At 44.7% G+C, this 17,127-nt stretch overlaps 1 protein-coding gene across 7 annotated transcripts in view; it reads right to left on the reverse strand.

Moving 5' to 3' along the window:
* PTPN21 (protein tyrosine phosphatase non-receptor type 21) overlaps positions 1–12,455 on the reverse strand; it is an 89,906-nt gene extending 77,451 nt beyond the window's left edge. For 3 of the 7 annotated variants that reach the window (XM_073998001.1, XM_073998002.1, XM_005561979.4), the window contains exons 1-2: positions 12,096–12,455; positions 7,695–8,073 (exon numbers count right to left, since the gene is read on the reverse strand). Coding sequence is in view for 3 of the 7 variants with exons in the window: in XM_005561979.4 (XP_005562036.3) it covers positions 7,695–7,874 (180 nt within the window). In the remaining 4 variants the exon portion in view is untranslated. Of the gene's footprint in view, positions 1–7,694; positions 8,074–8,766; positions 8,922–11,922; positions 11,998–12,095 lie in introns of those variants that run through there. The other 4 variants (XM_073998003.1, XM_065549190.1, XM_045396848.2 and 1 more) reach the window with 3 other exon arrangements.
* Positions 12,456–17,127: the final 4,672 nt, after the last annotated feature.

Here is a 17,127-nt window from a genome sequence, read left to right on the forward strand (position 1 = left end):
ACTATACCACTGTGACAGACTGTTGGTAAGAAAATAAGGACATCTGGTATCTCAAGGGAAAAATCCAATACTGGAAGGAAAACATCTTAGGCTATTAGCCTTTAAGTTTATTAGGAATTAAGCCTAGGTTGAATAATACTCCATTCTTCAAATAAACAGGTTTCCAAAATCTGCAATAACTTGTGATTATAGAATAGACTTTAAAACGCATATCCTCCATGTTTGTATGTGTAATTTCCATACTTATTTATATGGCTAGTTCTTAATTACCTAGACCAAAGAAGAAAAGTAACAGAAAACCTAAACATCAAGAAAAATCCCTGATCATTTATAATTGGTGTTAGACTTGGGAAAGCTTTCTCTATCTAGGTGAGAGGCCAACCTAACATATTTGCTTCAGATGGTCCAATAGCTCTAACTGAAAATATTCACAGATTCTTGTCTCTACCTCAGACTTATTTGTTTTATAACATACACACCTAAATGAATAACTACTCGGCCTAAAAGGTAAAAAAGTTTCTGGGTACTAGACTTTGACTTTACACATATTTCAGCTATTTTTAGAGTCCAAATGAAAACAGTTAGTACACAAGGAAATAAGCATGAAATTCTTGATGTCTACTCAGATAACAGTCAAGATAAGGTCAGTGGATATTTGGAATACCTCAGATACTAATTTAAAATAAAACACTTTGATGGCCAAGAACACTTTCTAAAGTTGTGCTTGAGGGTTATGGTTTGCGTTATATGCTTGATTCCTCTCTAACAAATCCCCTAGCCAAAAAAATATCCCCATCTGCCATAAGGTGCTATGAGAAGTATCTGTTCAAAGTCCAGTGAGGAAGCTGACACTCCCTTGACACAGCAATCTTACCTCAGAGAGTCACTACAACTAGATCACTTTCTAGGTGTTTCAGAAGAAGCCCCAAAGTAAAAAAGAAGAGTCTAAAGAAAATGGTGCTTTTCTATTTGAATACAAAACCTTGGAAATGTTTAACTCTCTCCAGGAAATAAAATCAGAGCAAACAAAGGCAGACTTAATTGTACTGCTGTCCATATTTATCAATCTAAATTCAAAACTCTTAATTTTTAAACTAGTAAACATTCATTCAGCAACAACATACTGTAAGGTGAAAGGCACTATCCCAGACCCTGGCAATGCTCCAGTCAACAAGATTCCTACTTTGATGGAGCTTATATTCTATGGAACAAAAACTTGACATTGTGTATAATGCACTGAACACACAATTTAAAAAACATTTCGTAAAGATCTATAATAAACCAAAGCCTATAATTAAGAAATGAGAGGCTACCATATACATTTTGCTAGACTTTCATCTTCAACAAAATACCTTGCAGGTAATTTTTAGCAGTGGCTCAGTCTTTAACTCAACTTCAAAGCAACAGTTATGTATGAAGGCCCTATATGGGAACAACAATAAAGAGGCCCCAACACACACACACACCCCTCAGAAACAGGTGGAAGAAAACTGTCCTCTAAGTTATAAAACTAACACAATATACCATAGCAAAAACATCAAAAAAATAATAATCTTGAAGAGACTTCCATGGTTTCAGAACTTCCCCATATCCTGAGGATTAAAAACCTTTTTAGGCTGGGTGTGGTGGCTCATGCCTGCAATCCCAGCACTTTGGGAAGCCGAGGCGGGTGGATCACCTGAGGTCAGGAGTTCAAGACCAGCTTGGCCAACATAGTGAAATCCCATCTCTACTAAAAATATAAAAATTAGCCAGGAATGGTGGCAGGCGCCTGTAATCCCAGCTACTTGGGAGGCTGAGGTGAGAGAATTGCTTGACCCCAGGAGGTGGAAGTTGCAGTGAGCTGAGATCGCGCCATTTGCACTCCAGCCTGGGCGACAGAGCAAGACTCCAGCTCACCAAAAAATAAAAGAAAAATAGAAAAGAAAAGAATTCCTATGAAGAGAATAAAGATGGACACTTATTAAGAGTTTCCCAAATACCAGGTCCTTTGCTAAATGTTTTACATTTAACACTGAATCCTTATAGCCACTATCAAGTAGGTACTATTATTATCCCCAACTTACAGATGAGAAATCAATGACCTTGGGAAATTAAGTGATTTAATAATTACTTAAATTACAGCACTTGGATGCAACCTAGGTGTTTCTGACTACTGCAGACTGTCTTAACCACTTTGCTGAGCATCCATCTCAAGAGGCAGACAGGGACTAAAGCACCACTGAAGCACCGCCCAGAGGAAAGGGTGTCCTGACTTAAAGGAATTTGTCTGGTCCTGGAGGCAGCAATTCTCTGCTTATAAAAATATGTACTTTTTCTTTTCTTTCTTTCTTTTTTTTTTTTTTTTTTAGACAAGAGTCTCACTCTGTCACCCAGGCTGGAGTGCAGTGGCGCAATCTCAGCTCGTTGCAACGTCTGCCTCTCGGGTTCAAGTGATTCTCCTGTCTCAGCCTTCCAAGTAGCTGGGACTACAGGCATATACCATCACGCCCAGGTAATTTTTCTGTACTTTTAGTAGGGATGGGGTTTCATGATGTTGGCCAGGACAGGCTAGTCTTGAACTCCTGACCTCAGGTGATCCGCCCACCTCAGCCTCCCAAAGTGCTGGGATTACAGGCATGAGCCACCACGCCTGGCCTACTTATGAAAATATCTACTTTTTCAAGGCAACACCTCTACTGATTCCATGTTCACCATGAAACTTCTGGTTTGTTCTGGCTCCCATGTGCCCTAACTATAGGAAAATCTTAGCCTGGGCAGAGGGTACACATACCTGGGACCCTTGGCAGTTCCTTACTGCTTATAAATTACTAAACTTGGGTCCTGGTTTTGCACATCATTCTCAGTGAGCTAGATTAAATCAGATCTTCCCATGACATGAGATTTTTGAGCCTGGCTCTTGCATTCTGGACTGTGCTGATTCCATCAAGGTGATGCCCCAGGCAGTGGCCATGCCCAGGTGGCACCCTCTTGTCTCACCACCTCCTTCAGCATATACTTTTCAGCATATACTTTTAAAATTTGAGAGAATTTTCTAGCGCCCCTTAAACTCCATAAGGACTCAAAGCCTCTCCTGAAAAAATGTTTTGAAACTCAGAAGAATGATAGGCAGGGAATTCCAACAGCTTTGAGAAACTATTGCTATAATGAACAGCAACATTTTCCTAAGGGGATCATTCATTTTCCCATTTTTAAAAGTTACTTTCTGTAGTTCAAATATGGTGAATTGAGAAGAAAGTTAGCAACCTAAGTTAACTATATTGGATATATGTATATTAACCATGTTGCTTTTAATTTAATATATCTTAGACACTTGTAAAAATATGAAGACTAAAAATACAAACAAAAAAAAATACCCATACACCCAGTGTAAGAAACACTACTGATATAGCTGAAACCCTTGGGTATAGTGTTATAATAATATTATTGTGCTGCCCTTGTAACTGTCATTATAGGGCCGTGCACGGTGGCTCACTCCTGTAATCCCAGCACTTTGGGAGGCCAAGGTGAACAGATCATGTGAGGTCAGGAGTTCGAGACCAGCCTGGCCAACATGATAAAACCCCGTCTCTACTTAAAAAAAAAAAAAAATTAGCCGGGCGTGGTGGTAGGCACCTGTAATCCCAGCTACTGAGGAGGCTGAGGCAGAAGAACCGCTTGGACCTGGGAGGCAGAGGTTGCAGTGAACTGAGATCACACCATTGCACTCTAGCCTGGGCAGTAAGAGTGAAACTCCATCTCAAAAAAAAAAAAAATTGTCATTATAGAAGTGAAATGGTATTCAATTAAGCAAGAGGAAAGACTTTTCCCTCCATTTATATTTGGACAGTAACAAAGTTTTTCACCCAAATCTATAAGACATGATAATTCCAGATTTGCTTGGTGAGAGAATAATGCAAGAAACCAACATACTGATATTTCTTGGTATGAATCAGAGACTATATGTACAAACTAGAAACAGGTGTGACCCCACTCAGATTATTTCTGAACAGTCATTTGGTAAGATTAGGCCTGACGCCTGGGCCATCTGTTTATATGCTACAGAGCAGAGCTTCTGGAGCTTTCAAAGGAAAAGTTTGCTATACAAATTTTCTACCATTGACTGTTACTAAATGTCAGAAATTGTGGAACAGACTCTCCAAGGGCAAAACATTTTCTAGGGACCATGCCTGTTTCCTCTTCTGGTAAAAATCAGGCTCAAAATATACCCACAGCTATATAAAGTTACCAGTTCCCTGAGACTGATAACTTCTAATAATGGATGGCAATTTCTCTGGACTTATTAACAGAAGGAAGGCAATGCCTGTGGGTTCAGTTCTCCCTGTATTTACTGAACACATTCCACACCTGGTATAAAAATAAACCGGGGCCGGGCGCGGTGGCTCATGCCTGTAATCCCAGCACTCTGGGAGGCCGAAACGGGTGGATCACGAGATCAGGAGATCGAGACCATCCTGGCTAACACGGTGAAACCCCATCTCTACTAAAAATACAAAAAAATTAGCTGGGCGTGGTGGCAGGCACCTGTAGTCCCAGCTACTCCGGAGGCTGAGGCAGAAGAATGGCGTGAACCCAGGAGGTGGCGCTTACAGTGAGTCGAGATTGCGCCACTGCACTCCAGCCTGGGCGACAGAGTGAGACTCTGTCTCAAAATAAATAAATAAATAAATAAGCAAACCACAGTTCTTCAAGAAGCTGACTCTAGGCGTTATAGACAGACCTGGTGCATGAGGAAGAAAATTACAGGAAGCAGAAACCATAGTAGGAAAAAAAAAAGTCGAAGCAAGCAAAATAAATAAATAAATAGAATAAGCCACTAAGCCAAGCAAGGAGGCACACACCTATAATCCCACCTACTCAGGAGGTTGAAGCAGGAAGATAACTAGAGGAAAGAACTCCCAGACCAGCCTGGGCAACACAGCAAGACTCCATCTCAAAAATACAAGTTAAAAAAAAAAATTAGCTGGGTGTGGTTGTGTACCTATAGTCCCAGCTCTTGCCAGACTAAGTCAAAAGGATCACTTGAGCCTAGGAGTTTGAGGACGTATTGAGCTATGATGGTGCCAATGTACTCCAGCCTGGGTGATGGAGTGAGACCCCATCCCTATGAAAGAATAAATGCAAGTAAACAAGGACTGGTTACTGAGGCCTGCTATTCTGGTTTTCTTTCTTCTTCTTGGGCAGTTTCATCTCAGTTTCCTTCCAACACTCTCCCCCCCTCTAATGTACCATAAGGGGTCGGCAATGTCCTCTTTTTCTCCCCTGGAGAGCCTCATACCATCTTCTGGCTTTAATGAACTCACTTAGGCTGATACTTCCCAATCTCTTCCCTCCAACCTGGATCTCGTGCCTGAACTCCAGATCAACAGATCCATCTGTCTATTCAACACCTCCAATTGACACCTCAAACACCTCAAACTCAGTATTTCCAAAACCGAGCTCACCACACGCTCCTCCTTGCCCCTAATAGATCTGCACTTCCTTTCACATTTCCTCTCTGTTATAGCCCCACCATCTACTGAAAACCTGAATATCAACCTGGACCCATGCTAACCCCTGCCTATTACTCGGTAGGTCCTGAATATCTCCAGATTTCAACCACCTCTCTCCAACCCTATCCAACTCCAGGTGGCTACCATCTGTACCTGAACCACGCCCTTCGACTCATTCTCCAAAGGGCTCACTCTTCACAGAAACAAATGTACCACACCTGTTTACACCCTTCATTAAACTTCCCCACTATGCTCAGGATAAATCCAAATCCTTTAACAAAAAAATCCTCATTTGCTGCCCTTACAGTCAGCCTTTCCTCCACGCACTTCAGGCTTCAGGCAGACCAGCTCCCTCTGCGTCTTTGGCCCTGTGCAGTTCTCTTTGTTGGAACTCTTCCAGCCCCTGATAGGACTCCCTTGCCCCATCCTCAGGTCACAGCTCAGAATCAACTTCCCTGAGCAGCCTTCCCTTTGCTGCACCTCCCTCTGGCCTATGGCACAACCTCTACTTCCCTTATCACAGCATGCATCATGCCTGTTTTCTTATTGGCAACAACACCAGGGTGAGCTTCCAAGTATGTATGTGCTTGGCACTTATGCGTCTTCAGTACTGAGTTCTCATATAAGTGACTGGATGGTCACCAGGAGAAAGTTCATCTATTCCTGACTTTTTAGGTGGAATAACCAGTTTCTCTAGCTTTCCCTTACCCCAGAACCAGGCAGCCAAAGGTAGGGAGGGTCCTAGGTTTAATTAGAGACCTTTCTTCACAGGCCTTGCATAACATTTTAAATTTAAGATATTATACGGATACATAAGTACTCCATAACTTCCTACCAACTAGATTAGGGGTTTCCTAGGCAAACCTCCCAATCAGTACTCTAACAGTTAGTAGAGCTTATGGCCTTATGCTACTCTGAGAATTAGGTGTCACAGTCATCCCCATGCTTCAGATGGAGAACCGGGGCTCAGAGATATCACATAACTTGCCCAAGGTAATATAGAAGCAGATGGTAAGGAAACTAGAACTCAAACTGAGTTCAGGCAATATGTCTCTAGAACCTTGATCTGACCTATAAGAATATAGTCAATGAATTTTCTGTTTACTCAATGAATGTTGAAAGAATGAAGTCAGGAGCTGGACATGGTGGCACATGCCTATTGCGGGAGGATCACTTGAGCCTAGGAATTTGAAACCAACCTGGGCAACATAGCTAGACCTTGCGTCTAAAAAAATAAAAATGAACAAAAAAGAAAGAATGAAGTCAGTAAACTGTACTAGAGATAGGGATGACCTAGTATATCATAGGGGGTATATTAGAAAATATGAAATTTGAACAACCCAGAGTGTATTCACATTTGATTCTGGATTACGTTTAGGGGGGAATATAAACATATTCAAAATAAGAACCATTAGTTATTATACGGCACCCCAAGGGAAGACTTCTTGCTCTAATCTATTCCTGCTTCATGAGGAGAGAACCTACAGGCTCAACTCAGACATCCCAGCCAGGGACACACAGTGAGTGGCCAGTGGGCTAGAACACACAGCCAGCATGCCGAACAGAGAAGCCTGCAGTGTCTTTTTTTTTTTTTTTTCTTTTTTTGAGACAGTTTCGCTGATGTTGCCCAGGTTGGAGTGCAGTGGTGAGCTCTTAGCTCACTGCAACCTCCACCTCCTGGGTATAAGCAATTCTCCTGCCTCAGCCTCCCCAGTAGCTGGGATTACAGGGGCCCACCACCAGGCCCAGCTAATTTTTTTTTTTTTTTTTTTTGAGCTGGTGTCTTGCTCTGTAGCCCAGGCTAGAGTGCAGTGGCACAATCTCGGCTCACTGTAGCCTCTGCCTCCCAGGTTCAAGTGATTCTCCTGCCTCAGCCTCCCGAGTAGCTGGGACTACAGGTGCCCACCACCACATCCGCTAATTTTTGTATTTTTGGTAGAGATGGGGTTTCACCATATTAGCCAGGCTGGTCTCGAACTCCTGACCTTGTGATTCGCCAGCCTCGGCCTCCCAAAGTGCTGGGATTACAGGCGTGAGCCACCGCGCCCGGCCTTGTATTTTTAGTAAAGACGAGGTTTCACCATGTTGGCCAGGCTGGTCTAGAACTCCTGACCTCAGGTGATCCACCCGCCTCGGTCTCTCAGTGCTGGGATTATAGGCGTGAGCCACCCGCGCCCAGCCTGCAGTCTTTAGGTGGCTTACCTCCCGCAGCTCCAGCCTCTGGGCCACGGCCTCGAGGCTTTCCTGGCCAGTGCTCTCCACGGACAGGGTGAACTCCACAAACTCGTTATTAAGCAGCTGGATCCGGGCAACCAGGCAGCTCTTGCTAGACACCGTGTAGCGCCGGGTGCGTTTCAGTTTCAACCCAAATGGCAGTGGCATCTTCTTTCTTCAAGAGTGGAGGCGCAAAGAGGGAAAAGCTACCCCCACCAACCCAGCGGTGGTGACGCCAGGAGAAATCAATCCTCTCCGAATGGGACGAACACTGTCCGGCCTCCAGCTGCTCACCCAGCAGCCGCTGCCGCCATTAAAAAGCAACGGAGTCTCCAATGGCCCGAGGAAGTGAGCATCGACGCCAGCGCTGGGGAAAGAGGAACGCCGTTACTTAAGCAAAGGTAACGCTGGGCTTTGCTTAATATAAAGAAAAGCCAGTCAAGCTGTGTCCAAATAATAAGCCGTCCCCACCCGCTGGAAAAAGGAGGCACTAACAGGACCCGGGAGGCAGGGTGGAATTTTATCTCAGAGTTGTGTTGGGCTCAGGGTCAGACTCCACCCTTCACTGTATCCTACAAATAGGGATAGCAAGCTAGGCCATCGTCAGGATTAAATGAGATAATGGCCAGCACTACTATAATCCCAAATGTTAGTATTCGTGGTCCTCTTCCTATTTTGGATAAGGTGGTGTTTCTTCATAGGTAACTCTTTCAGGTTGTAGTACTCCAAATGTCAGAGTTCTTTAGTTCTTAAGTGAGAAAAGTGCAAAATACCCCCAAAAGAGCTAGATTCCAGTCCCAATCCCTTTAGAAAATTAACGCTGAAGGCAAATGGGAGGAATAATCCCCACTAAGAATGGCAGGTGTGTGGTTCAGACGCGGTGAGGTGCCTAACAAGCGCTTGTGGAAGTATTCACGTCATCAAATTGATTTACTGATAAACATCATAAAATACCCTACAAATGCTCGTTATCCATTCATTTACCACTGGAAGAGTGGCAGTTCTGAAAATCCAGACCCCGGCCCCTCTCCAGGGTGGGGACGCCCAAACAGGCCTTCACCTAAGCGGAGCCGCGGCCCAGAAGGGGAGGCGGGCGAGGCCTTCCACGCCATCCTGAGTTAATGAGCGGCTGGGGGGGCAACAAACGCAGGAAGCCCACGGGGCCTTGGAGCACTCAGGCCCCGGCTTCTTCCGCGTCCTCCCCTTGGGAAGAGCAAGCGGCGTTGCCAGGACAACCAGTAGACTCGGAGGCTCCGGAACCCTCTTTCTGCAGCCGCGTTTCTGGACGGACGCGCTCTAAAAGGACCGGTCCCTCTGCTCCCGAAAGAAACATTTAAAGGGACCAGCGCGAGCCCTACTGGCGGTGGAGAGGTTGTCATACCCGCTTTGGAGCCACAGGACCTCGAAATACGCTCCTTACAACGTGTTTTATAGAGCGAAGTCTTGCTATGCCACCCAGGCTGGACTGCAGTGGTGCCATCGTAGCTCACCGCAGCCTCGAACACCTGGGCTCAAGCGATCCTCCCGCCTCAGCCTCCCGGGTAGCTGGGACCACAGGTGCGCGCCACCACGCCGGGCTCTAACCGAGTTTTTAACCAGACCTGTTGATGGCAACTTCTGGGCTGAGGCAAATGGGAGCGAGCACCAGCTGGGAATTTTTGTATCAGCTGGATTAGTTTTTTTTCCCCCTAGACGAGTCTACAAAATCCCGGATATTTCCAGGGTCCTGAGACGGTTCCCCACCTTCTTCTGCGCAGAGGTTGCCTGTTGGGGATGAATCGCTTAGCGAGACCCAGCTATAGCTGGCTACGCTGAGCTCCGGCCCCGGAGCGCGCGGAGAGGCAGGATCTGCTCCCGACCCTCTCGTCTAGCAGGCAGAACCAAGGCTTCAGGAAGAGAAGCGGCTTTCGCAGTTTCACGCTAGGACGGGCTAAGCTGGGAATCGATCCCAAATTCCACACTCCCAGTCCTTTGCTGGGTCCTGCTTTCCTGACTGCGTCTCAGGCCCAGAGGTGATGGGGCACACAGCGTTAGGGAATGGTAGAGCTGGAGAAAAGGGTTCGGCTACTACCCTCGGCTTTGCCAAACTTAACATATTGAAATTCCATTCCACAAATGTGTGTTGCGTCTCTGGGTACAAGACAGCGTAATGAGCATCGTGAGAAATCTAAGACGAATCCCTAAGCCGTCGCTGTCTTCAAGGAGATTACAACCATGCTATAATTACATACAGAGCTGTATCTCTAATAAGGACCCAACCACGGTTTTATCTGGCTAGTTTTTTGTTTGTTTTGAGCTCTGGTTATTCCCCATAGCCAGGAAAATCAAAATATTAAAAACAAAGGTTGGGGCAGGCCAGAAGAAAAAAACAAAGCTGAAACTACCTAAAGCACTGTGTTAATTAACAGCATTTGCTGCGTGCCTTCTGTAGGTAAAAGCACCATACTATGGAGGGAAACAGAAAATAAATATTAAAAAGATATGGTTTCCACTTCCAGTAGTTTTCAATGCTCTTTGATGTTTCGGGGTATAAACTAAATAAATAAGTAAAGCAAGATGGAAAAAAATTAGCAAATGACAACTTTAAATAATAAGCTTTTAACCAGAAAATTGATAAACCAAGAGTGTAAATATTTAAGGATTATAAATATGCATAGTAAACACCCTTTCATGAGATCAGATGGTGGGTTTCAATTTTATATAAAAATTATGGTAACTGGAAACCGGGCGGATTAAGTAGTGTAGACGAACAGACAAGATATTGCATATGTGTAGAGGAAAGATAAATATTTGTATTCGGTGCCATTCAAATATGGTAGTCTTTTCACTACGTAGAACTACGCCTTGAAAGCAATAGATACTACACTGTATAACTTAATTATTAACTTAAGCTCTGATTAAGCAAACTCAGTAAAACGTTCAATTGTCCCTGAGACTTGAAATGTATTACTGCATCAGGGATAAAGGAAAAGTCAAATTATTTTAGTAGATGAAATTGAAAAAGTTGCAGTCTGTGTGTATATGGTGCATCCCCCCCAGATCTATCCATAAGAATGGCTTGCTTTTTGCTTATTTATATAAAACCCACTATGTTAAAATAATGATTTTAATAATTTACAAATTTATCAATGATCTACACATCCTAATTTTCAGTAATATGCAGTATTTGCTGCCAAATGATGTAATACAATTATCAATGTCTGAAGATAATAAAACCAAGATGAGTACAAATTTAAGAGTTCTTTGGGGAGGGCTGTTTCAGGTATAAAATAATATGCAATAATATCAAAGTGATTGGGTCTGGAATTATTGACTAAAGTAAATATAATTTATACATCGCTATTAAAGGAAAACGATGATTTTGTTTCTCTACAAAATCTTTCCGTTTTGTGGTAAGTAAACCAATACATACTAGATTCTGCTTCAGTACAAGTTTACAAAAGGCAGTCTGAACTATTTGTGAATTCATTTTAATTTTCCTTCTCTACATCCCTTTCCAAAAGTTTCTCAAATACACTTTACTTCTCAATCTTATAGCGATTCCCCTTCCTATTAAGGTCCTCACCACGTGTAATTTTGCCAACGTTGCTTTAAAATAAAATAAGCACTAAAAGGAGAAAGTATGTGACATTTTTAGAGTAATATCTATAGCTATAGCATTAAACCCATGTTTCTCACAGAGAAAACATCTGCGCGTAGATGCTCCAGAATAAAATGCCCTAGAAACAAAACGGACTATACTGAGAGTAAAATTACTGTCGTATCCCAAACTTAAAAAAATAAATAAACTGTCAGCAACTATTAGGCATACAGCAGTTGTCACTTGGAGCACACGAATGTTTTGAATGTGTTTGTGAGCATACGCTATTATTATAAGGCTTTCTCAGCAAAAAACAGGACGAGCATGCCAAGAGCGGCCAATCTAATCAGGATTTGCAGAAATCACAAGTCGGAATTTGCAGATCCAAGAATTCTTTTTTCCAGAGTAAACATTCTACTCCAAAAACAAACCCAGGCGTTACCAAACAGCCCTTCCCTGCGCCCCTTCTCGCCAAAGTTATCTGGCGAATTTCACGTTTACATATTCTGAGAGGCACAAATATGCCTAACACATTTAAAACCCTGATCCAGAATTAACCCGCAACAATCGGCCAGGGCGTTCAGAATAGAAGTTCAAGACCCCTTTTAGAAATTACTCAAATACATGAGAGCGAACCTGGAAAAGCAAGACTTTTCTCTTTGTTATGCTACCGCTACGGGTCTGGCCGCCGCGCCCCATTCTCCGGGACTCCGGGGCCGCGGGCGCGCTCCGGGGTCCCGGCGAGCGGACACACCCCACCGCTCGTGCCGGGGCCCGCCCCTCCCGCCGGCCGGGGCCCGCGCCCTCACCTGCTCCCGCTCCCGCATCCTCGGGGCCGCGCGCCCCGCTCAGCGACCCGCCTCCCGGGGCCCCGCCGCGCGGTCGCCGCAGCCGCACCCGCAAGCCAGCCCGCGCCGCGGCGTGCTCATGGGGCTCGCACGCCTCACTTCCTGTCTCCAAAAACCCGGCCCGCAGACCATTCCCCTGAGCAGAGTCCGGCGGTGGCGACGGCGAGGGGCGAGGCCTGGAGGTGGGACCGGCCGGCGAGGAGCGCCCCACAAAGAAGCCTTGCGGGGGCGTGGGGTGGCAGCAGGACGGACAGAATGTCGGACCGACGCGGGACGCGCGGCCGGAGCAGCGGGGCGGCCAGGCCCGGGCGTCCCTCCCCCTGGGCCGGGCGGGCGGATCTGGGGAGGCGGCGGCGGCCCGTGACCTCAGAGAGATGGAATGCGGGCAGCCGCGCGGGGGAGGCGCGGACAGCTGCGCCCGGCCGCCGGGGAGGGGGCGCGCCGCTGCTTTTTTTAATCGTATGATCACTTATTTTAAGAGTTTCCAAATAAAGCAAGGCTTTTAATAAAATGAGAGGAGGGGGTATTATTTAGATTCCAGATAAAGAGTTTTATTCTTGTGTTATTAGGTAGGCTGTAAAATGCTGTTATTGATGGTTATTCGTTTACTCTGGTATATTTCTTAATAGTATTGGAATACAGTTCTTTTCCTGCTTGCTCCTAAGGTTATGCCCCATATCACTAGACACTTCCAGTACTGGGTGGAAAAGCCCCCCCACCAGAAATGGTTCATATGCCTCAAATAAGCTGTCTGCTTATGCAATACAGAGCAGAACTGTTAAGGATGGAGACTTGACCAAGTTGTCTGGGTTCAAATCCCAGCTCCAACATTTACTAGCTGGATGACCTTGTGCAAATTTCTTAATTTCTCTTTACCTGTTTCCTCTCCTATAAAACAAGGATATTAATATCTTTGCACCGCAGAGGTGGGGGAAATAAATACTAAGCAATATCCAATAACTTGTGTAAAGCATATATGAAGTGTTTCGTTTAATTGTGACACAGTATTCTGGTACTGCATTCTTATTACTGTATTGCAGCACTTAAGCTGAGGAATAAAACTGTGACTCTATTACAATAGTATAAGATCTTTTCTTGGCATGTGTAGCAGAGAACCTTTTAATTTATGTAAATTTTAATTTCAATGATTTTGTTTTAATGCTGCTGTTTCTGGAAAGCTTTTTAAAGTATTGTTTCATGTAAATATCATTTTCTTAAACAATTAACAAAAACTTTTTAATACTTAACTATGCATGAGACGTGGTCCCTGCACAACACAGACTTTTGGTTTAGTGGGTAATAAACGCACCTACACACCACACACGCAGTACAAGGCCAAAGTGGGGAGCACTGTCATAGAGGTATGAGTGCTATCCAAGAGCAAAGCCAAGCAAGGTGCATCTTGGGTCATTTAGCTAAAGGCAAATAAGATTACCTGTGTTTCTAAGGGAAAAAAATAGATCAATTCTGTTTGTAATTGATATTTCAACTGAACTCTACGAGGGGGTCAATTTGTGCGCGAGGAAAGAAATGAGATCTGAAAAGAAGTCCCTTTGCTGGCTTCCCAAGGTAGAAAAATTGGAATCGTGTGATTTCTCCCATTCTCATCTCCATCATCAAGACCTGGTATTTCCTCCTTTGAAATATCTCATGAATTCTTTGTTTCCTTTCTGTTTCCCCTGGAACATTCTAAATCCAAACCCTCATCATTTTACATTCGGATTATTGCAACAAGGGTGGTCTCCTGGCATCTGGTTTCTCGGTTCTCTCTTATTTCCTTGCTAATACCAGGCTTCCTTCTCTTATCACTCCTAATGGACTCCCAAGGTTAAGTTCTTCTGCCTGACCCATCGGGAGTTTCCAAACGGGCCTCTCTGACCACCCATATCGCTTTCTGCCCCTGTCAAGCTTTGCCCCTGGCCAGCAGCCCCTTCTGCCCTCCTTCCATTTGTCTAAGCCTTCTGCGTCTCTGCAAGTAAGACTCTGCTTCCAGGATGACTTTCTAGCCACACCATTCCACAGTGATCTCCACACTTGGCAAGAACTGTAAAAGTTGTTTCATGAAGGCTTCTTTTATATCTCCTAGGATTCCCAGGACAGTACTGGGCAAAGAGTAGGCACTAAATAAAAACTTGTTAATTGAATCAGGAAGAAAATAAAAGAATTTTAAAAATAGAAAATGACCGTAAAACCCAAGAGATGTTAGACAACTGAGTTGAACTTCCTCCCTCACAGTCCACAGATGTCATGTACTGACCAAGTACCTAAGCCCTATTTTCCCTCAGCTATGTTAATTTGGCAGTAACATTCATGGGAAGGCACTTGAATAATGCCTTCAAAGTATTAGTTGTAAAATTATTATTAGCTTGTGTTTCATATCTAAGGAAGTGAGATAATTTATATGGTGCCACCCCCAAAGATACAAAAGGGTATAAGTAAAAAGTCTGCTTCTCACCCTGCCTGCTAGACACCTAGCTCTTCTCCTGGGAGGTAACCAGTGTTCCCTCATTCCTCTGTATCCTTATAGAGATGTTCTGCAGAGTTATAAACAACTACATATAACTATCTTTACCCCCTCTTGTTATCCAGAAGGTGGCATACTTATACATACTCTTACGCTGGAAGCTATTTCTTACTAAAATAAATAAAATGTAAAAAGAAAGCCCAGCACATAAAATGATGAAAGACAAAAAGATGAAAGGAGGCTGGGTGCGGTGGCTTACGTCTGTAATGCCAGAACTTTGGGAAGCCTGGGGGGGCAGATCACCTGAGGTCAGGATTTCGAGACCAGCCTGGCCAACATGGTGAAACCCTGTCTCTACTAAAAATACAAAAATTAGCTGGACGTGGTAGAGCATGCCTGTAGTCCCAGCTACTGGGGAGGCTGAGCATGAGAATCGCTTGAGCCCAGGAGGCACAGGTTGTGGCGAGCCGAGATCACGCCACTGCACTCCAGCCTGGGTGACAGAGCAAGACTCTGTCTCAAAAAAAAAAAGGAAAGGAAATTGTGGTTTGGTGGGTGCACTGACTAGTGTTTTCTTAGAAGTTCAAAAGTTAATCTGTTTTGATAGCACGGTGAATACCCACTGTATAAATTATCATCATCTGCAAAAATCCAAATTGAATGAATGCCCTGCCACACAAAGATAATGATCCCTGGCTGGGTGCAGTAGCTTACGCCTGTAATCCTAGCACTTTGGGAGGCCAAAGCGGGTGGATCATGAGGTCAAGAGTTCGGGACCAGCCAGGCCAATATGGTGAAACCCCGTCTCTACTAAAAAAAAAAAAATACAAAAATTATGCCAGGTGCGGTGGCTCACGCCTGTAATCCCAACACTTTGGGAGGCCGAGGCGGGTGGATCACGAGGTCGGGAGTTCAGGACCAGCCTGGGAAATATGGTGAAACCCCCGTCTCTACTAAAAAAATACAAAAATTATGCCAGGCACGGTGGCTCACGCCTGTAATCCCAGCACGTCGGGAGGCCGAGGCGGGTGGATCACAAGGTCAGGAGATCGAGACCATCCTGGCTAACACAGTGAAACCCCACCTCTACTAAAAATATAAAAAATTAGCTGGGCGTGGTGATGGGTGCCTGTAGTCCCAGCTACTTAGGAGGCTGAGGCAAGAGAATGGCGTGAACCCGGGAGGCAGAGCTTGCAGTGAGCCAAGATCGCGCCACTGCACTCCAGCCTGGGTGATAGAATGAGACTCTGTCTCAAAAAAAAACCAAAAACAAACAAACAAACAAACAAAAAAAATTAGCCAGGTGGGTGGCACACGCCTATAGTCCCAGCGACTCAGGAGGCTGAGGCAGGAGAATCGCTTGAACCCGGGAGGCGGAGGTTGCAGTGAGCTGAGATGGTGCCACGGCACTCCAGCCTGGGTGATAGAGTGAGACTCTGTCTCAAAAAAAAGAAAAAAAAAGATAATGATCCCTGAGGAAGGGGACAGTGAGGGCTAGAACTAGAAATGTGAAGTCTTTGGTCTCTCAATCTGCTCCTTAAGTTCTGTCTACTACACTCAACACTGTGTCACATGCAACACCTTTCCAGTTGCAAAAGAGTAATCATTTTATGGATAGATTCCCCTGGACATCAGAGAAATGACGATCTTGGCAGTGTGTTTGTTCAAATGGAGAAGCATGTCTACCTCAGTAGCAAGTGACTGCTGTGACTGTAATTCCCAACACTTAGGGCCTTTGATCCAAGCCTGTCTATGCCATGTGATAATCACTATTGGAAAATACTTGTCCATTCAGCCCACATATATTTAGAAGCCAGGTGCTGCAAGGAGAAAGGTAAATAGATGTATATCCCTGTCCTCAAAGACTCACCATGTGAACAACAGGTGAATATGTAATTGTAGTAGGTGAGGAAATTTATACATGGTTATACTTTATAGTCTGAATGGACTGGTAATGTCTGGTTAACCACTGTGATCAGCTTCTGCTTGAGTCTGGAAGGACAAAAAAAAAGGTTGACTGACTACTCAAAGAAAAGCAAAGCTTTGGGCTGGGCACGGTGGCTCACAGCCAGCACTTTGGGAGGTCAAGGCAGTCGGATCATAAAGTCAAGAGAGCGAGACCATCCTGGCCAACATGGTGAAACCGTGTCTCTACTAAAAATACAAAAATAAGCTGGGTGTGGTGGCACACACCTGTAGTCCCAGCTACTCAGGAGGCTGAGGCAGGAGAATCCTTTGAACCCAGGAGGTGGAGGTTGCAGTGAGCTGAGATCACGCCACTGCACTCCAGCCTGGCGACAGAGGAAGACTCCGTCTCAAGAAAAAAAAAAAAAGAAAGAAAAGCAAAGCTTTTCAGGCAGGAGGACACCCCCACCCCACCTTCCCCCACCCCCTACTGCTTCTACACACTTACACACATGCGTGCACATGCAAAGAATGTACAACATCCAGCTGACATATAACCTGAGAAGAGAGTAGATGTGGTTGGGGGGCAATGTTAGAAGACTCATGGCTCCATGGAGATGGGGT

The sequence above is a fragment of the Macaca fascicularis genome, chromosome 7 (genome assembly GCF_037993035.2).
Source record: "Macaca fascicularis isolate 582-1 chromosome 7, T2T-MFA8v1.1".
NCBI lineage: Eukaryota > Metazoa > Chordata > Mammalia > Primates > Cercopithecidae > Macaca > Macaca fascicularis.